The sequence below is a fragment of the Canis aureus genome, chromosome 1 (genome assembly GCF_053574225.1).
Source record: "Canis aureus isolate CA01 chromosome 1, VMU_Caureus_v.1.0, whole genome shotgun sequence".
Classification (NCBI taxonomy): domain Eukaryota; kingdom Metazoa; phylum Chordata; class Mammalia; order Carnivora; family Canidae; genus Canis; species Canis aureus.
Window position 1 is genome coordinate 18,684,430 of NC_135611.1, and position 22,591 is coordinate 18,707,020.

Below are 22,591 nucleotides of genomic sequence, written 5' to 3' on the forward strand. Positions count from 1 at the left end.
CATGAATGTTTTTTAATACTACTTTAACTCCATCTTGCAAATAAGTCCTTTGGGACTGGGATTTTTGTCTACGTGCTTTTAATTTTTTTATTTAATTTTTTGTGTGCTTTTTATTTTAAACATTATGAAAAGGAGAATGATATAATGACTCCTTATAGATCTATACTCTCAACTTATAATATTAACATTTTTCCCTACAAAGAGGTTGAGGTTTTTCTTCATTTAAAGAAGAATGTTACTTCTGGCAGGATCCTCTGGGCTATAAGTTGTGCAGATGATAATGTATCACTTCAACTGCATACTGATTAGTAGGCTTCAGTGACTAAGACCTTAATCGTCAAAAAGAACTGGGATTCTTTCATCTGCTAGTCTCATAGCTTCACCTTGGAGCTGGGGGTCAGCTTGCAGTTCTAGGCATCTCCTCCCAACACAGGACTGTCCTGGGGAGGACAGGAGCTTGCTTTCTTCTTTCTTTCTTTCTTTCTTTCTTTCTTTCTTTCTTTCTTTCTTTTTCTTTCTTTCTTTCTTTCTTTCTTTCTTTCTTTCTTTCTTTCTTTCTTTCTTTCTTCTTTCTTTCTTTCTTTCTTTCTTTCTTTCTTTCTTTCTTTCTTTCTTTCTTTCTTTCTTTTTTTTAAAGATTTATTTATTTATTCATGATAGACAGAGAGAAAGAGAGGCAGAGACACAGGCAGAGAGAGAAGCAGGCTCCATGCCAGGAGCCTGACGCAGGACTCTATCCCGGGATTCCAGGATCGCGCCCTGGGCCAAAGGCAGGCGTTAAACCGCTGAGCCACCCAGGGATCCCCAGACAGGAGCTTTCTCTTAGGAGCTGGGGAACTGCGCATGGGAGGGCTGGGCCCACTTCTCGCAGGCCTCCTGAGCCAGCTGAGCTCCCACGGCAGCTCCTAGACTGTGCTGAGCAAGGCAGGACCACCAGTCCCACTCCTGGAAGTGCCATCCACATCCCAGGAGGCACGAGGCTGAATGCAGGAAAGGGGGTACTTAACTGTGTTTTCATCAGGAAGGAGCATCCCCTAGATCATGTTTTTCCACTGACACGATGCAGTGGCAATAAGGGTTCTCTGGAACCTGTACCCCTCTAACTTGTCAGTGGAAGAGCTCCATCACCTCTCTGTGTTGCCCCATCTACTAAGCAGGCTAGTGATGCCCCTTAATTAAATGAGACATTTGGGACAGGTAACCCCTGCATGTTAGCACCTGCCCACCTCCACCTTGCCAGTTCTCTGCTCCCCCATCACAGACCTTCAGTGTCACCATCACCCTGTCCCCTCTGTCCCCTCTGTAGATCCAGAAGCACCGCAAGCGGTTGAAAGCAGAAGAGCAGTGGAAGCGGCGGCAGGTGTTCCGCCGGGGGGTGTCGTCCAGGCGCTCGGCCTACGCCTTCTCCCACCAGCGGGGCTACGCGGACCTCATCTCCTCGGGGCGCAGCATCCGCAAGAAGCGCTCTCCCCTGGATGCGATCATAGCCGACGGGACCGCGGAGTACAGGCGCACAGTGGAGAGCTGATGCACCTGCCCCGTGGCTGCCGCAAAACAGTCACACACACACAAATGTCTATTTTTTTATGAAAGACTCTCAGGACTTTAAAACAAACAAACTGAATTTGTCACGAGGATGTTAAAAAAAAACACTAGCTTTATAAGCAAGCTACTTGGGCTGGCTGGACTGTTGCAACAGCGAAGAAGACCTTTTCAGAAGTCCTATTCTTCAACTGATTGTGTTCATTTTGATTCAAAGGGAACGTTTTAAATCAGTCTCCACCCAGGACGACAGAATCACAAAATGTCTTATATTTCAATTCAAATGGTACTCACCGTAAAATTACATTTAGATCATTCCTACCTGGGATCTTCAACATGAATTTCCCAGAGGTTGCTTTCTTCCCCATAGGCTACCTTATTAACAAAGATCTTTTATTTATAAGGGCAAGGACAAAAACATGCATGAAAGTTCATCACCTGGAAGCTAAGTGGTCCAATAACTTTTTCAGAGTTGATAATGAGCTGCAGGGTTTCCTCTTCTCATACATTACTTCACATTTCATCAGTACAAGGTTTCCATCTGCTCGGTTTACTACCAGGTTAAAAGTGTGCATCATGTGGGTTTATTCTTACTTTGCATACTATTTTAGCCGCTTCCTTCCCTACTTCCATTTTTAAAAGATGTGTTGAAATATTTATGGGCTTTTTAAAAAAAGTTCTTAAACTAAGGACATCAGTGATAAATTGTGATTCTTGGTAAAGCTTTCTTTTGAAAAGCAAACTCTGTGCCTGCCTATGTATATTTTATAAGGGACTTGAACAAAAAAAAAAAAAAAAAGGGACTTAAACAGAGGCCTCACGTTTTCACTCATCTTAGTCTTAGAAATGTGGCTGCCAACAGCCTTTTCTCTGAAGACCTAACACTGTATCCTTTATAATTGAAAATAATTTTAAGCGATTATGGAAACTATCCTCAAAGAGGCAAAAGTTTTTTTTCTAGAGGCTTTCTTCTGTGTTTTTCACATACCAGTTTCCATATTCTAGTGAAGATACAGAAGTGTTTTCAATAATTCTGTTCTTTACCATTAGGTTGTGAATGTTCACAGTATCTGTCCCTTTGAATTCTTATGAGAAAATCACAACATGTACATAGTTCATATTCTAGGTATGATAAAAGAATGTATGGCTCTTTTTTCTATGGAAGTAAATTTCTGGAAGTTTACAACTTTATCTTGTAAATAAAAAAAACTAAATTGTTTTTTCTTTTCTTTTCTCTCTCCCTCTCTCTCTCTCTCTCTCTCTCTTTTTATTTTATTTTATTTTTTTGGTAAAGCAAAGTTTGCTTGTATAATTTCAGTTTTCTCTCCTGTTTTGTGAATTGTGGGAAAGGTCGACAATTCAAATGTGTCAAAGACTTACACTGTTGGGTGCAATATTAACAATTTTAAAATGCAAATTGCTTTGGATAAATTATTTCTATACTCTGTAAATCTGAGATTTAATGTATATTTTTGTTTAAAAAATAAATGCTTTAGTAAAATCTTTGGAAAGTATCTTTTAAGTAGGATATATGGCAGAAGCTAGGCCTGCAAGGTTTTTAAAGAAACACAGGGGTCCCCTGGTGGTGAGAAATAAAAGTCAGGGGCAGGATACTATGTATCAGGGGAGGAGTGAGTGAGAAAAGGCCAGCAGACTTTGAAAGGTAGAGGGTATGGATCTATAGGTGGCAAGAGCAGTTGTGTCCAGGGAGGGTGCATCTTCAGATACTTAGATAAGGCACAATTTTAGAACTCAATTCTGAGGGTAGAATAAAAGCAAAGGTAACCTTTGAACAAAAGTAGGGGCTGGGAAGTGAGCAAATGATCAAAGGGAAACTAGGATGTTGAAGAGCAGGAGAACTGATGAGAAGAAGAGCGGTACCTGAGACTTGAGGCTGGGGGAGGGCTGAGTGTGATGAGCCGGCTGCCGGACAGGCCAGTCAGCGCCCCAACAGTATGCCATGACCTCACTAAAGAAATGGAACTATGCCACAGACTTTTTTTTAGAGAGAGAGAACATGTGTTGGGGAGGAGAGGTAGAAAAAGAGGGAGAGAGAGAATCTTAAGCAAACTCAGTGCTCAGTGCAGAGTTGATATAGGGCTTGATCCCAGGATCCTGGGATCATGACCTGAGCCAAAATTGAGTCAGATGCCTAACCCACTGAGCCACTCAGGTGCCCCAGGACTTTGCCTCAGAGATGGAGTTTCTCTGTAGAAGGACATCAGTGGGGGACTTGTTTGGGAGGCATAATTGCCAGCAGATGATGAGAGAGTCACAGCCTGGGGGGCGGGGGTGCTTTATAAGGTGGGAAATTAGGACCTCCCTCTGCTATTCCCAACTGACAGTTGACTTCCACAGCAGTAATTCAGACAGGTCTATCTATATCAGGGCAATCCTTTGGAAATGGGGTGAAAGGACAAAGGACAGATTAGACTCTGCCAGAGAAATTGAGAAAAAGTTCTGAGCAGACCTGAAAGTCCCAGAAAGAAAAGAAAAGAAAGAAAAGAAAAGAAAAGAAAAGAAAAGAAAAGAAAAGAGAAAAGAAAAGAAAAGAAAAGAAAAGAAAAGAAAAGAAAAGAAAAAAAAGAAAAGAAAGAAAGAAAGAAGAAAGAAAAGAGAAAAAAAGAAAAAAAAAGGAAGAAAGAAAAGAAAGAAGAAAGAGGCCACTCTTTCCTCTAGGATGTCCTACTATATTTACAGTGGTTGAGAAATATATGTTTTTAATCAAAGAGCACCACCTAAAGGTTCTTACTGACGATCAGTACCAGAAACTGTTCAGTAATGATATCCAATGGGGATAAAATAGTTCTTAAAACACTCCAATGTAAAAAAAACACACACACAAAAAAAAACTCCAATGTGATAGCAAAACCAAATGCACCCCAATGGACTCTGTTTCAGCAACTGTTGCCTTCATGTGATGTGAATGAAATCTGGGAAAATTGTAAGACAGCTTCTAAAAGTCCCATCAAAATTAACTAGGAAGTTCTGGTTACAATAAAACTTCTGGTGCATTTTTACAAAAAGGCCTGCCAAAAAAAAAAAAAAAAAAACCACTGTAAAAATGACTTTCTTGAGTTAAATTGACATTTCTTCAAAGAAGATATATTAAGTGGCCAGCAAGTATATATAAAAAAAAAATCTTCAACATTAGTCATCAGGGAAATGCAAATCAAAAAATGCAATCAAAACCACAATGGGATACCACATCACAGATAAATAAAAAAGGAAGGGTGCCTACGTAGCTCAGTAGAGTGTATGACTCCTGTTCTCAGGGTTGTGAGTTCAAGCCCCACATGGGGTGTAGAACTTAAAAAAAAAAAAAAGGAAATAAGTGTTGGCAAGGACACTGTGGAGAAACTGGAACCTTCATCCATTGCTGGTGGGAATGTCAAATGCTACGCCCACTGTTGAAAGAGTTTGGCAGTTCCTCTATAAGTTAAATAGAATTGCTATATAAACAGCAATACTCTAAAGTCTATACCACAAACCCCTGAAAACAGGTACTCAAATACTTATACGTGAATGTTCACAGCAGCCTGACTCACAACAGCCAAAAGGTAGGAACAACCTAAATATCCCATCCACAGCTGAGTGGATACACAAAATGTGGTATATACATATAATGGAATATAATTTAGCCATAAAAAGGAATAAGGGCAGTTCAAGATGGAGACTTTGGAAGATCCTGAACTCACCTCCTCCCATGGACATAGCAGATCTACAGCTACATACAGAACAATTTCCTCTGAAAACGAAAACAAATGCGGAGGGACCCATAATGTGGGGCAAACAGCCCACACGGAGGTGGGTAGGCAAGACAGAGATGCAACCTTTCTGAAAACCCCACCTCCAGCATTCAAAATCCAGAGCCTCTCCGTCAGGAGTGAGGAGCTTGAACGGCATGTTGGGAACCCCAACTTTTAAGGCCTACCCCTGAGAGATAAACCCCTAAAACTTGCAGCTTTTAAAGCCAGCAGGGTTTGTATCCATGAGGCCAGGAGGGCTAGTGTGCAAGCTAAGAAATGGCTCAGAACGGGATCGGGCCCTGGGCCTCCCCTGCACACCAGAGCCCTGGGGCAGAAGCAGCAGACTTGATGTCAAAGAGGCGTACTTCTCTTAAACCATCCACCTAAGAGGCAGGCATCTAAGTTAACACACATCTGGGGGCCAGCTGGGGTACCCACCAAGGATGGAGGCCAGTGGACACTTTTTAATCTAGGCACCATCTTTCCGCATGCCCCCTGCTGCACTCCAAAGCACCAGTATCTCCCTAAGGGAGGTTTTACATGCATGGGGTACCGTTTTTATACCTGGCGCCCCAGTTTTTACAACTGACCACCCAGTGGATGTCTCTTGATCACCTGTCTCCGGAAGCCAGCAGAGCCTGCATGCTGGGGACCCACAGGACTGTAACCATTGCAGAGACAAGTTCATGGCCTGCCACCACCACCAGAGGACTGCTCAGATAGCAGATTAAAATATAGGCCTAGTCTTTATGTGATAAAGGACTATGTACTTGTCCCGGAGCTTTGGCCTGAAGGGCAGGCCTCTGGCATGGCACACATCTAGAGGGATTCTCAGGGCAGGGAGGCTGGTGAACGTCATGTTTACCCTCTTTCTCTGCCTCCCTCCAGCTTATTGGTATCTCCCAGAAAGGAGTTTGTACCCTCATCTGGTGCCCAGGTTTTTGCAGGTGCAATGAGGTAACACTTCTAGATTGCCTATCACAGGTCACATAGGACTGTAACCAACAGAGAAAGAGTTTTAAAATGTCTACCATTTCCAGAGCACAGCAAGAGGCAGCAGTCCAAGGAGCCCGGTTTTTCTATGGCTTACCATCTATAGATGGCCCTTCACTGCCTAGCTCTGATGGCCAGCAGGCTCTGCATTCTTGTATTCCATAAGACTCTAACAAATGGGGAGGCCATCTTTGGCCTGCTACAAACTCCAGGATACAATACAGATATAAGGCTAAACATCCCTCTTCCCCCAGGTTTTTTGTGATAAAGGACTATTTGCTTGTCCTGAAGCTTTGGCCTGAGGGGTAGGCTTCTGGTTTGACATATATCTAGGGACCTACTAAGATTCTGTACTGGGACAAAAGTCAGGAGATGCCATCCTATGCATTCCATCTGCCTTGCTTCAGATTACTGGTATCTCCCAGAAAGGAGCTCATATAGTTGTCTGGCACCCCAATTTTTGTGACTGACACTCAGGGGACACTACTACGATGCCCAGTATAAGTAGCCAGTGGACTTAATGCTTACAGTCCTATAGGACTATATATATTTCTATGGTTCAAAAGCTGCTGTCTGAGGGGTCTGACTTACAATCTGCCTGAATCTAGGTACTGACTTAGATTCTCCTCTATGAGACAGCCAAAGAATATAATCAATGAACTGAAAAATAACCAGAGGGGTTCAACAGTAAACTAGATGAAGAAGAAGAAAGGATGAGTAAACTCAGATATAGGGCAGTAGAACTCACCCAATCAGAGCAGAAAAAAAGAAAAGAAATGAAACAATGTAAAAAGTAGATAGCTTATAGGACTTATGAAACAACATCACTATATTGGTTATAAACCACCAAAACTTGCATTACAAAGTTCCAGAAGAAAGAGAAAAAAGAAAGGTGGCAGAAAGCTCGTTTGAAGAAAGAACAGCTAGCTGAAATTTTCTCTAACTTGGGGAAGAAAACAGACATCCAGATCCAGGAAGCCCTGAGAGTTCTAAATAAGAACTGAAAGACTCAAACCAAGACACATTATAATTAAAAGGTCAGAAGTTAAAGATAAGGAAAAAATTTTAAAAGCATCAAGAGAAAAACAATCTGTTGTGTAAAAGAGATTTCCCCCCATAATACAATAAGCAGATTTTTCAGGAGAAACTTTGCAGACCAGAAGGGAGTGTCAGGATGTATTCAAAGTGCTGGAAGAAAAACATCTTCCAAACTTTCATCCAAGAATATGGTGCCTGCCAGTGTTTTCATACAGAATTTAAGGAGTGATAAAGAGTTTTCCAGACAAGCAAAAGCAAAAATGAATTCATCACCATTACACAGGCCTTAGAAGGAATCTGAAAGGGACTTCTACAAGCTTAAATGGAAGGGTGCTAATTAGTATCAGGAAACCACAGAAGTATAAATCTAACTAGTGAAAATAAATATATAGTGAAATCAGAATCTAATGTAATGGACGCCAGGGTGGCTCAGTGGTTGAGCTTCTGCCTTTGGCTCAGCCCACATTGAGCTCCCTGTATGGAGCCTTCTTCTCCCTCTGCCTGTGTCTCTGTCTCTGTCTCTCTCTCTGTGTCTCTCATGAATCAATAAATAAAATCTTTAAAAAAAAAAGAATCGAATGTAAAGGTGGTAGATTAGTTGCATAAAAAGCTTGTGTGAGAGCTAAAACACAGAAGTAGAGACATAGTGAAAATAACTGTAACTATAATATTTTAGTGACAGATACACAAAATAAAAAGACTTAACCTGTGAACAAAAACATAAAACTGGTAATAGGGGCGGTGGTTAAAAGTGTAGAGCTTTAGAAGGTATTCAAATATAAGTCATGATAAACTTAAAATACATTGTTCTAAGTTGTTACATGTAAGCTTCATGGTAACCACAAAGCAAAAACCTAGAGTCCATATACAAAATATATAGAGGAGGAGAATCAAGTGTACCACTACAGAAAATCACCAAATCACAAGGGAAGAGAATAAGGGAATAAAGAATAAAAAGAACAGAAGAACTTCAAAACAACCAAAGGACAATTAACAAGATGACAGTAAGTATATGCATATTGAGAACTACTTTAAATGTAAAAGAACTAAATTCTTTAATCAAAAGACACTGAGTGTCTGAATGAATAAAAGACCCATCGATATGCTACCTACAACAGATTCACTTGAGATATAAGGACACACACAGACAGAGAGTAAAGGTATAGGAAAAGATAGTCCATTCAAATGGAAAACAAAGGAAAGCTGCGTGGCTACAGTTATATCAGACAGTATAGACTTAAAAACAAGGGCTGTAATAAGAGACAAGGAAGGTCATTACATAATGATGAAAGGGTCACCCTCCAAGGGGATATAGCATTTGTAAATATTTATGCACCCAAAAATAGTACCAACAAAATATATAAAGGACATACTAACAGACATAATGAGAGAAATAACCAGCAATACAATAATAACTACAATATTTTAATACCCCAGTTTCATCAATGGATAGATCATCCAGACAGAAAATCAATAAGGAAACACTGGCTCTTAAAAATACATTAGACCAGATGTATATATATATATATAACAATCCATCCAAAAACAAGAGAATACACATTCTTCTCAAATGTACAAAGAACATTATCCAGGACGGATTATGTTTTAGGCCACAAAACAAGTCTTAATAATTTAAGAAGACTTAAACCAAATCAAGCATCTTTCCTGACCACAATGAATGAAACGAGAAATTACAAGAAAATCGGAAAATTCACAAATATGTACATGTTACACAACATGCTACTGAACAACCAATAGTCAAAAAAATATCAAGAGAAATAAAAAATGCCTTGAAACAAATGAAAATACAACATACCAATACTTATGGGATGCAGCAAAAGTAGTTCTAGGAGGGAAGTGCACAATAAATGCTTACCTCAAGAAACAAGAAAAATCTCAAAAACAAACAAACAACAAAAAAAACCCAATCTAACTTTACACATCAAAGAACCAGAAAAAGAAAAACTGAGCTCAAATTTAGTAGAAGAAAAAAGTAACAAAGATCAAAGCAAAGATAAATGAAATATAGACTAAAAAAGCAATAGCAAAAGGTCAACAAAACAAAGCTGATTTTTGAAAAGATAAAATTTACAAATCTTTAGACACACCAAAAGGAAGTGGCACCACTGATCATAACAGAATACTATGAAAATTATACTCCAACAAATTGAACAATCCAAAAGAAATGGGTAAATTCCTAGAAACCTACAAACTACAAGACTGAATCATAAAGAAAAAGAAAATCTAATCTTCTAATAAGAAGACTGAAGCAGTAATCAAAAACCTCCCAACAAACAAAAGTCCAGGACAAGAGAGCTTCATTGGTCATTTCTACCAAATAATGCCAATCCTTTAAAACACTTCCAAAAAACAGAAGAAAAAGAAAACTTCCAATTCATTTTATGAGGCCAGCATTACCCTGTTAGCAAAACAAATGAATATACTACAAAAAAAGAAAATTATAGGCAATATACTTAATGAATGTAGATGCAAAAATCCTCAATAAAATATAGGCAAACAAACAAAAAATATATATATATAGGCAAACAAAATTCAGCAACAAGGGATGCCTGGGTGGCTCAGCAGTTGAGCATCTGCCTTCGGCCCAAGGCGTGATCCTGGAGTCCTGGGATGGAGTCCCGCACATCAGGCTCCCTGCATAGAGCCTGCTTCTCCCTCTGCCTGTGTCTCTGCCCCTCTCTCTCTGTGTGTCTCTCATGAATAAATAAAATATTTAAAAACAAAAAACAAAACAAAAAAAACAAAATTCAGCAATATAATAAAAGGACCATACACTATGATCAAGTGGGATTTATTCCAGGGATGCAAAGATGGTAAAACACCCACAAGTCAATTTAATATAGCACACTAACAAAATAAATGATGAAAATCATACAATCAACTCAATAGATGGGGAAAAAAAGCATTTGATAAAATTCAATCTTCATTTATGATAAAAACTCTCAACAAAGTGGGTATAGAAGGAATGTACCTCAACATAATAAAAACCATATATGGACCCACAAGTAACATAATACCTAATGATAAAAAGTTGAAAGCTTTTCCTCTAATATCTGAACAAGACAGATGCCCACTACTCTCTCCACTTTTACTCAATACAGTGTTGGAAATGTTAGCCAGAAAAATCAAGCAAGAAAGAGAAATAAAAGGCATTCAAATCAAGAAAGAAAAAGTAAAACTGTAACTATTTGCAGATGACATGACATTATATATAGAAAATCCTAAAGACATCATTAAAAAAGCCTTTTTTAAAAAAGTCAGTGAAGTTGCAGGGTATTAAAGCAATACGGAAAAATCTGTTGCATATCTCTACACTAATAACAGAGTAGCAGAAGAAAAATTAAGAAAACAATCATATTGACAGGCAGCCTGGGTGGTTCAGCAGTTTAGCGCCGCCTTCAGCCCAGGGTGTGATCCTGGAAACCCAGGATCCAGTCCCACATCGGGCTCCCTGCCTGGAGCCTGCTTCTCCCTCTGCCTGTGTCTCTGCCCCTCTGTGTGTGTGTGTGTGTGTCTCATGAATAAATAAATAAAAACTTTAAAAAAATCATATTGACAACTGCATCACAAAGAATACAATACCTAGGAATAAATTTAACCAAGGAGTTGAGAGACTTGTGCACTAAAAGCTATAAAACACTGAAAAATGCAATTGAAGATAGCACAAATAAATGGAAAAGGTATTATGTGCTCCTGGAATGGAAAAATTAGTATTGCTTAAATGTCCATACTATCCAAAGCAATCTATAAATTTAATGAAATCCCAATAAAAATTTCAGCGGTATTTTTCACAGCAACAGATCAAACAATCCTAAAATTTGTATGTAACCACAAAAGACCCTGAATATCCAAACCAATCTTGAGGAACAAAAAACAAAGCTAGTGGAATCATACTCCCCGATTTCTTTTTTTTTTTTAATATAAGATTTTATTTATTTATGAAAGACACAAAGAGAGAGAGGCAGAGACACAGACGAGGGAGAAGCAGGTTCCCTGCAGAGAGCCTGATGTGGGATTTGATCCAGGGACTCCAGGATCACACCCTGGGCCAAAGGCAGGCTCAACTGCTGAGCCACCCAGGTTTCCCAATGCTCTCTGATTTGTAGCAAGGTTACAAAGCTACAATAATCAAAACAGAATGATATTGGCCTAAAAACAGATACATAGATCAATGGAATAGAACAGGGAAATAAATAAATAAATCCACATATAAATGGCCAATTAATTTACAGAAAAAGAGCCAAGAATATATAATGGGGAAAGAACAGTCTCTTCAATGAATGGTGTTGGGGCTGGGGTGCCTGGGTGGCTCAGTGGTGGAGCACCTCCCTTCGGCTCAGGTTGTGATCCTGGGGTTCTGGGATCGAGTCCCACATGGGGCTCCCTGCATGGAGCCTGCTTCTCCCTCTGCCTGTGTTTCTGCCTCTCTCCGTGTGTGTCTCTCATGGATAAATAAATAAAATGAATAAATGGTGTTGGGAAAATTGGACAGCCATATGCGGAGGAATGAAGCTGGACCCCTATGTTACACAATACACACAAACTCCAAGGAAGATGGTGGAGTAGAATTCGAAGCTCATCTTGTCCCACAGATACATCATCCACATTCGTGCAACTAAGCCAGAAAGTGACCCAAGGACTGGCAAAATGGCTCTCCAGAGGTAACTGGAGAGAGGAGGCTACCTCAAACATGGTAGAAAGGGTAGAGACGATCAGAAACCAAACCCACCCCTGCAACTGGTGGGTTTGGGGCATCACAAGCACAAAGGGAGAACAGACCCCACACCAGACCCCCCAGAAAGGACCTGCTCTGGAAGACAAATCCCCATAACATCTGCCTTGGAAAATCTGAAGGCGCTTAACACCGGGGACTTGAAAAATCAGCAGGCTGGCTGTGGGAGAGTCAGAAGACAAGGGCCATAGGAAAGTCTCTGTTCTTAAAGAGAGAGAATAAACAACCCCTCAGAAATACAGCAGAAGCAGCAGTTTGAAAAATGTCAGGAGACCCTGGGGAGCAGGTTCATTTACTAATCTCAAAACATGCACTGGGCGGGCAGAGATCTTTCAGAGACTCCCCCTAAAGATATAAAAGAGCTGCTGGGCACCGTTTCTCTCCCCTTACCCCAGCCTAGATACAGGATTACTATGGGAACCAACGTGAGCTCTTGCCACCTAGCGTGCTCACACCACATCCTGCCCCTGCATTCTCCTGGGGACTGCCCCATCCAACTGCCCCACTCAGTGGGAGTCCATTCAAAGCGGCACCACAAGCTTTGATGTGTCTCCGTAATAAAGATGCCTCCAGGGCCTCCAGGGAAGGAACCCAATTGATGGACCAGAGAGGGAAGTATGGACAAAAATCTAAGACACCTGACCCCCTTCCCAGCACTTAGAAGAGGAGGAGAAGGAAGACAGGCAGACATTGGAAACCCTAAATCCACCACCCAAGCACAAGCATCAGAACCAATGTCCAACCCGCTGCCTGCTCCTCTGCCTCGCCAGAAGGGCTGAAAAGCAGCCAGGGGGGAAAAAATGCCTGTTTCACAGGAGGGAGAGATAGGAAACAGAAAGACTTTGGTCCAAACTCTGAATCTGCCTCAGGCCTTGCCAGGGCTTCCCCTGGCACCTCTTCCTCCCTCCATCTCTTCCTCCTCCTCCTGTTCCAGCACCTGGGCTGCTCCTATACAATCCTCGGTGCCTCCAGCATCAGCTCCTGCTCCTCCTACCCCTACTATCAAGGAGCAAAAGGCAATGCAGGCTGGCAGGATACCCCTGATGAAGCTCAAACTGGAGCACCTCCAAAAGTGGCATGAGGGGCCCAAAGGCTCCCCTGACCTTAAATGGCCCACCTCAGATTTCCCCACAACAGCTCCAGACAAAATTGACGGTGGGGAACAAATTGATTGACATTTTTAAAAAAGATCTTAGTTTTAAGTAATCTCTACACCAATGTGGGGCTTGAACTCACAGCCTGGAGATCAAGTCGCATGCTCTACTGACTAAGCCAGCTAGGTGCCCAGATCGACTTTTTAGTAAACCAGGTGCAACATATTCAATATTAAAACTATTTCAAGGTTGCTCATTTAGTTAAAATAGACATGTCTTTTAGAGTTGTCAACATCAAATATTAATACAGATAACCTGCTTTTATTCTACCTTAATTCATTAGCTAAATTTGTGTTGTATCTGTTGTGATTTGTCAACAATAATGACTTTAAATGATGATTGATTTTGTCACATGAAGTTTACATGGGTAATTCAGAAGAACAAGTAGGTTAAATATATTAAAAGGTTTACAGCTTTCAATATCTTTGGTAGTTTAAAACTTTGAAGTTTTGCTAGATAAAATGATAAATTGGTTTAAACTCATTGGATACCTAAGTCTTTTCCAAATAAGATAAAATAATAAAACATTAAATACTAAACAGGTTTACCTACTTTTGTCTTACAGGAAAACTAAAGATAATCTGGGTTTCTTAGTAAATATGTTTTGTGCTTTATTAAAAGACTGTACTATGAAGAAACACGTTTTTAGAAATTATGAAATGTATTTATAAATGTGCCAATCTAAAGAATGTGGGTATAACAGCTTCTCAATTGCTTACTACTTAGTTTCTACCACAAATTAAGGTTTCTAAGCATTAAAAATACTGATATATGTATATATATACATATATATACAACCATATATACATATATATGTATATATGTAGTCCAGTAGTCATATGTGTATATATATATATATATATACTGGAAATAATAAGGAAAATATCTCTGTATGTAGGAAAAGTTACAGATATGTTTTTGGTAAGATAGAGTATAAGGGATAAAAATACATTTTTGTTGAGGGAAAAGAAGGTCATTCAGTCCTGAGATGACACTGGTTGCTTAGAGAGAAAAAAACTTAGGACAAAATCTGAATGGAAAAGAAAATTGTAGGTTTGTGAAGGGGAATCTTTAGAAAAAAAATATTATGAGTGCCCAAGACTAAGACTGGGATGAATGAGTCTCAAAAGTACACTAATATGAGACTAAATTTGGTTTTTCTTTCTCTTAAAAAAGCAAAGTTTTCCTGGATTGTTGGTCTGCTCTTGATAAATTATAAACCAATTTTTTTTATCCTTTATCTGCCCAGAAAAAAAAACAAGGTTTTTATATTTGTTTTTATCAGGTCCCTGATTACTTAAGAAAATGAAATCTTCTCAACATTAAAGGAGTTAAGTTTTGCTAACAACTACATAACCCTATGTATTTGCCTTTGGAATCTTTTGTTGCCACCTTGTTTGAATAAATAATTAAGTATTAAGTTTAAAATGATCTATGATCTTATTTAGGCATGTGCTTTAGAACCTTCTGAGATTTCTAACAAACTTCCCTAAAAGTCAGAAAAAAATTAGGAGACATCAGAATATCTCCCAAATGAAAGATCAGGACAAAAATCATGGCAAAGTGCTAAAAGAAAGGGGGGGGGGTGGAGAAACAGAGATAAGCAATGTGCCTGATAGAGAATTCAAAGTAATGGTCATAAAGACACTTACTGGACTAATAAAGGAGTGGAGAATCTCAAGGAGACCATTAGCAAAGAGACAGGAAAAAATATTTTTAAAAAGATCAGAGATGAAGGACTCAGTAACTAAAATTAGAAATACACCTCAAGGAATAAATACTAGACTAGAGAAAGCAGAATAACAGATCAGTGACCTGGAAGACAGAGTAATGGAAAGCAACCAAACAACAGGAAAAAAGAAAAAATAATAAAAAATGAGAATTGGTTAAGGGAACTCAGTGACACCAACAAGTGTAATAATAGTTGCATTACAAGGATCCCAGGTGGAGAAGAGAGAGAAAAGGGGGCAGAATATTTATTTGAAGAGATAATAGCTGAAAACTTCCTTAATGTGGGGAAGGAAACAAAAATCCATATGTAGGAAGCATAGAGAGTCTACAACAAAATCAATCTGAGGAAGGTCACGCCAAGACACATAATAATTAAAATAGCAACAAGTAGTGATTAAGAGAGAATTTTTTAAAACAGCAAGAAAAAAGAAAAGAGTTGCATACAAGAGAAACCCCCTAAGGCTGTGAGCTTAGTTTTCAGCAGAAACTTTGCAGGCCAGAAGAAGGTGCTGATTTGTGCTAAAAGGGAAAAAAAAAAAAAAAAAACGAAACCAAGAATACTCTATCCAGCAAGACTATCATTCAGAATAGAAGAAGGGATAAAGAGTTTCTCAGACAAACAAAACTGAAAGGAATTAATCATCACTAAAAGACCCTTACAAGTAATGTTAGAGGGCCACCTGGATGGCTCATTCAGGTGGGCAGCCAACTCTTGACTTTGGCTTGGCTCATGATCTTAGGGTTGTGGGGTCAAAACCCACATCGGACTCCATGCTCAGTGCAGAACCTGCTTGTCCCTCCCCCCACTGGCATATATACTCTCTCTGTAAAATAAATAAATAAGATCTTAAAAAAAAAAATGTTAGGACTTCTTTGAGTGGAAAGGAAATGCCACAATCACAAGTAAGAAAATTAGTAAAGGAAAAAATTCACAGGTACATACAAACTTTTATTATAATAAAAGTAATAAATCAATCACTTACAAAACCAATATGGAGATTAATGCACAAAAATAGTAAAATCAATGATATCTATAAAAATTAGTCAAGGGATCCACAAAATAAAAGCATGTAAAGTGTGGTGATATCATATACATAAAATGTGTGTTTGTGTGTGGGGGAGGGGATAAAAATTTATTGCTTTTAGAATGGATTCAAACTTAAGTAACCATCAGCCTAATATAGACTGCTATATGTACAGAATATTACATATAAACCTAATTTGAACAGATAAATTACTAGCAGTAAAATTGAGTCAATAATCCAAAAGTTATCAACGCATAAAATTCCAGACCAGATGGCTTCACAGGTGAATTTTACCAAACGCATAAGAGTAGAGTTAATAATAATAATTCTCAAACAATTCCAAAATATAGAAGAGGAAGGAAAACTTCCATATTCAGTCTAAGAGGCCAGCATTGCCCTGATAGCAAAATCAGATAAAGACACTATTAAAAAAGAAAACTACAGGGATCCCTGGGTGGCGCAGCGGTTTGGCGCCTGCCTTTGGCCCGGGGCGTGATCCTGGAGACCCGGGATCGAATCCCACATCGGGCTCCCGGTGCATGGAGCCTGCTTCTCCCTCTGCCTGTGTCTCTGCCTCTCTGTCTCTCTCTGTGTGACTATCATGAATAAATAAATAAAATCTTAAAAAAAAAAGAGAACTACATGCCAGTATCTCTGACCAACATAGATGCAAAATTTCTTAACAAGATGTTAGCAAATTGATTCCAACAATACATGAAAAACAAAAAGAAAAACAAAACGCCAGAGATACAAAGGTGGTTCAACATTTGCAAATCAATCAGTGTGATACATCACATCAACAAGACAAAGGACAAAAATCATATGATCACTTCTGCTTCATTTCAAATGCAGAAAAAGCAGTTGACAAAGTATGACATCCAGACATCCATTCATGATAAAAACCTCAACAAAGTATGTTTAGAGGGAATATACCTCAATATAATAAAGGCCATATATGAAAAATCTACAACTAACATCATACTCAATGGTGAAAAACCTGAGAGCTCTTCCCTAAGATCAGGAACAAGACAAGGATATTCACTTTCACTACTCTTATTCAACATAGTATTGGAAGTCCTAGCCACAGCAATCAGACTAGGAAAAGAAATAAAAGGAATCCAAATCGGTAAGGAAGAAGTAAAACTTTCATTACTTCCAGATGACATGATTCTATATTTAGAAAGCCTTAAAGACTCCACCAAAAAAACCACTTGAACTGATAAATAATTCAGTAAGGTCACAGGATACAAAATTGATATACAGAAATCAAATCCATTTCTCTACACTAATAATGAAGTAGCAGAAAGAAAAATTAAGAAAACAATCCCATTTACAATTGCACCAAAAATTTTAAAAGTACCTAAGAATTAACTTAAGAAGATGAAAGACTGGTACACCAAAAACTATAAAATAATGATGAAAGAAATTAAAGATGATACAAACCAGTGGAAAGACATTCCATACTCAAAGATTGAAAGAATCAATTTGGTTAACATGTCTATACTACCCAAAGCACTCTACAGATTTAATGCAATCCCTATCAAACCATCAACATCATTTTCCACAGAAGTAGAGCAAATAATCCTAAAATTTGTATGGAACTACAAAAGAATCCAACTAGCCAAAGCAATCTTGAAAAAGAAGAACAAAAGTGATAGTATCACAATCTCCAATTTCAAGACATACTACAAAGCTGTAATTATCAAAATAATACAGTACTGGCACAAAAATAGACACAATGATCCATGGAACAGAATAGTAAACCCAGAAATAAACCCATGCTTATATGGTAAATTCATCTACAACAAAGGAGGCAAGAATATACAATGGGAAAAAGTCTCTTCAACAGATGGTGCTGGGCAAACTGGAGCTACATGCAAAAGAATGAAACTGGACCATTTTCTTACATCATACACAAAAATAAACTCAAAATGGATTAAAGACCTAAATGTGAGATCTGAAACCGTAAAATTCCTAGAAGAAAACATACGAAATAAGCTCTGTGACATCAGCTATAGAAACGTTTTTCTAGATATGTCACCTTTGGCAAGGGAAACAAAAATAAAAATAAACTATTGGGACCACACCAAAATAAAACCTTGACATTTACAACAGCATGGATGGCCCTTGAGGCATTAAGCTAAGGGAAATGAGTCAGAGAAAGACAAATATAATATGATCTCACTTATATTTGGAGGCTAAAAGCAAAAAAAACAAAAAAACAAAAAACAAAAAACAGGGGATCCCTGGGTGGCTCAGCGGTTTAGCGCCTGCCTTTGGCCCAGAGCATGATCCTGGAGTCCTGGGATCGAGTCCCACGTCGGGCTCCTGACATGGAGCCTGCTTCTCTCTCCTCCTGTGTCTCTGCCTCTCTCTTTCTCTCTCTCATAAATAAATAAATCTTAAAAAAATTTTAAAAAACTAAAACAAAAACAAAACAAAAAAACAAAAAAAACCCTGGACCTCGTGGATACTGAGAATAGACTGGTGGTTGGCAAAGGATGAAGGGTAGAGAATGAAAGATAAAGGGGGTTAAAAAGCACAAACTTCCAGCTATAAAATAAGTCATGGGGATATAATATGAACAAAATGTCTATTTGTTCTATAGTTACTACTATATTGTATATTTAAAAACTGCTAAGACAGTAAATCTTAAAAGTTCTTATCATAGGGCTCAGTTGGTTGAGCATCTGCCTTCATCTCAGGTCCTGATCCCAGAGTCCTGGGATCAAGCCCCACATCCGGCACCCTGCTCAGTAGAGAGCCTGCTTCTACCACTTGCCCCTGCTTGTGCTCTCTCTCTTGCTCTCTCTCTCTCAATTAAATAAATAAAATCTTGAAAAAAAAAAGTTCTTGTCCTAAGAAAAAATATTTGTAAGTATGTGTGGTGATGGATGTTAACTAGACTTGTAATCATTTCACTATATATACTAATATCAAATTTTTATGTTGTAAACCTGAAACCAATATGTCACTTACATCGATAAAAAAAATTATTTTTAAGAAGGAATAAAGTGCTGGGGCTCCTAGGGGAATCAGTTCAGTTAGGCAGCTGACTCTTGGTTTCAGCTCATGTCATGATCTTGGGATCCTGAGATCAAGAGCCGAGCAGAGCTCTGTGCTCAGTGCAGTCTGCTTGAGATTCTCTCTTCTTCTCCCTCTGCTTCTCCCTATGTGTAAGCATGTACGTGCGCTTTTTTTCTCTCTCATAAATAAATAAATCTAAAAAAAAAAAAAGAACTAAAGCTCTAGTACATGCTGTATGGTGGGAGAAGTTCCAGCACATTATACTAAATGAAAGAGGGATCCCTGGGTGGCGCAGTGGTTTAGCGCCTGCCTTTGGCCCAGGGCACGATCCTGGAGACCCAGGATCGAATCCCACGTCAGGCTCCCTGCATGGAGCCTGCTTCTCCCTCTGCCTATGTCTCTGCCTCTCTCTCTCTCTCTGTGATGACTATCATAAATAAATAAAATTTTAAAAAAATAAATAAATGAAAGATACTAGATTCGAGTTTACATATTTATGATTCCATTTCTCTGAAATACCCAGAACAGTTAAACGTATAGAGACAGCTATTATATTGTAGTCAGTGGCTAAGGGTAAAAGGGAATTATAGTATAAGCCTTGACAGTTTTTTGCTATTGTTTTTGTAATGCAAACACCTGACTTGAGCTTCAGTTGCCCCAGACATCATTCACTTCAAGAAGAGATCTCAAATAAACACATGGCCAGCTATAGCTTTTTTTTTTTTTTAAGATTTATTTATTTATTTATTCATGATAGACATGGAGAGAGAGAGAGAGGCAGAGACACAGGCAGAGGAAGAAGCAGGCTCCATGCAGGGAGCCCGATGTGGGACTCGATCCTGGGACCCCATCCTGGGACCCCAGGATCGTGCCCTGGGCCAAAGGCAGGCGCCAAACCGCTGAGCCACCCAGGGATCCCCGACTAGCTATAGCTTAAAAAAACAAAAAACAAAAAACAAAAAAACGAGGCTATCTCAACTTAGGCTCTTTTGTTTGAGAGATCTTGGTTGATTTTGATAAATAAACATTGGAGCCACTCACTTTTTCTCTTTCCACACTTGTTTTTTTCCTTCCACACTTTAAATTCACATTTCTATATTAAATTTGCCAGCAGTGGGAGCCTATGAAATCATAGACCACCCCCAACTCTACACCCCAATAGAAGCAGAACCCCTTGCTGTGTAGCCCCAGGTATGCTGTATAATTTCCAGGTCCTGTAGATAATAATTTTTTTTCAGTTTTCTGATGCATAGTTTATAATCATAATAAGAACTACAAGAGTAGATCCAACCATAACACTGGTTATAGGCTGAGATCATCACACAACAGAGGCAGGGAGTGAATTTAATGGGTCTGTTGGTCAGGGTTCCCCAGAGAAGAAACAGTGCCCAAAGGAAGGATGTACATATGCATGTACGTGCAGTGGGGAAGGGTGGGTGAGCAGAGAGAGACTGGTTAATTGGCTCACACCATTGTGGGGGTTCCAAGTCTGAAATGTGCAGGGCAGGAGCCTGACACGCTAAAATTCCAAAAGAGGCTGATGTTTCAGTTTTGAGTCGAAATGCTGGGAACCAATGCTGAATTTTTATGCTGTAGTGTGGAGGCCAAATTCCTTTTTCCTTGGGGGACTTCAGTCTTTCCTCTTAAGACCTTCAACTGGATAAGACCTGCCCACATTATAGAGGGTAATCTGCTTTAGTCAAAGTCTATTGATTCGGGGCATCTGGGTGGGTCAGTGGTTGAGCATCCGCCTTTGGTTCAGGTCGTGATCCCAGGGTCCTGGGATCAAGTGCCACATCAGGCTCCCCACAGGGAGCCTGCTTCTCCCTCTGCCTATGTCTCTGCCTCTCTCTGTGTCTCTCACAAATAAATAAATAATTCTATTGATTCAAATATTAATAATACCTGCATAGCAACCCCTAGATTTGTATTTGACCAAAGAATTCAGCACCATAGCCTACCAAGTTGACACATAAAATTAACCATCACAATTGTAAGGGGTTTTTTTTGTGTGTGAGGGGGGATAAAAACGTTTCAGAATTTGATAGATGTGATGGTTGCACAACACTGTGAATGTACTAAATGCCACTGAGTTGTACACTTTAAAATGGTTAATCTTATGTCACATAAACTACTAGAACACTTGATTTTCTCTTTGTACAAAATAATAACAATGCAAAAACCATGTAAACCTTCAAGATTATAGTGATTATTTAGGATCACTTCAAAGATCTTTCTTTACTCCTACATATAAACAAGAAGAAGTAATGATACCTCCAACAGACATGGGTGGATAACTCACTGCCCATTTCCAACCCCCTTCTTTGTTGCCTGCCTCCACTACAGGCCGGAAGTGTAAATACCTGCTTTCCCAAACTCCCTTGTAGCTAGGGATTGCTACATGACCTACTTCTAGCCAATGAAACAAAAGGAGAAGTGTGATAGGAAGACTTACTTTACTATGCCTTTGACCACATCTTACCTCACCTCACTTCTTCCATTGGATACGAATGTGATGCCCAGAGGTCTGGCAGCCATATTGTGATCATGAGGCAAGAAGCCATCCTGCTAAGATAGCAGAGGGAAAAAAAATTAGGTTACTGACGTGACTGAACTTCTGACTTCCTACCTCCAGGTTACTTCTATGTGAGAAAAATAAAGTCTTATTGGTTTGAACTGTGTTAGGTTTTCTGGTATTTGTGGCTGAAAGCAATTCTAAATGATACAATGCATGGAAAAAGCAGCAAATCCAAGAAAAACAAGAGATTTAAAGAGGGAAAATAATTTGAAAACAATTAGACAAAAAAAGACCCCCAAAAAACCCTCATATAAATTAGAGACATAAAAATCACAAGGAAGGAAACAAATCTATCATTTTTGAAGGGGATATGGTGGTATTCTTGGAAAAATCTAAGCAATTCAACTAAAAAAACAGTACAGTAATAATTCAACAAGATAGTAGAAACAAAATAAATACAAAGATAGCTTGCAATCTTACAAACAACAAACAGAAGACATGATGGGGAAAAGATCATAACTGCAATTAAAAAGACAAATTACTTAGGGATAAACATTATAAGACCTATGTGAACAATTTTAAAACAGTAGCATATTCAGGAGAGGTGAGCAAATGAAAGGCATGTTATGTTCTTTTCCAAGATCTTATGCCACATAGAGTCAATTCTCCCTAATTTATAAGTGGAATATCATCCCCATAAAAATGACAACAGTTTCCTCTCATAGGCTGATTGTAAAGTTTATACAGAAAAACTAATAAGAGCCAGAAAACTGATAAAAGACAAGAGGAGACTACCCTACCAGATAATAAATCATATTTAAAAAGTAGTTTGTGTTACTTTTTTTGATTTTATTTATTTATTCATGAGAGACACAGAGACACAGGCAGAGGGAGGAGAAGCAGGTTCCATGCAAGGAGCCCAATGTGGGACTCGATCCTGAGAATCTGGGATCAGGCCCTAAGCCAAAGGCAGACGCCCAACCACTGAGCCACCCAGGCATCCCTAAAAAGTAGTTTAAACAGTGTGATTCTGATGCATGATTATACCGTCCATGGAACAG

The 22,591-nt window shown here is 39.0% G+C and overlaps 1 protein-coding gene and 1 long non-coding RNA gene across 4 annotated transcripts in view; one reads left to right on the forward strand and one right to left on the reverse strand.

Moving 5' to 3' along the window:
- The window catches only part of ATP8B1 (ATPase phospholipid transporting 8B1), a 122,957-nt gene extending 119,914 nt beyond the window's left edge, over window positions 1-3,043 (forward strand). For both annotated transcript variants that reach the window (XM_077891868.1, XM_077891858.1), the window contains exon 28: window positions 1,307-3,043. In XM_077891868.1, coding sequence (XP_077747994.1) covers window positions 1,307-1,528 — 222 coding nt within the window. In that variant the 3' untranslated portion in view covers window positions 1,529-3,043. The remainder of the gene's footprint in view (window positions 1-1,306) is intronic.
- Window positions 1-22,591, reverse strand: part of LOC144310636 (uncharacterized) — a 50,302-nt gene that overhangs the window by 8,822 nt on the left and 18,889 nt on the right. For both annotated transcript variants that reach the window (XR_013376290.1, XR_013376289.1), the window contains exon 3: window positions 21,495-21,580. This is a non-coding gene — a long non-coding RNA (uncharacterized LOC144310636). The remainder of the gene's footprint in view (window positions 1-21,494; window positions 21,581-22,591) is intronic.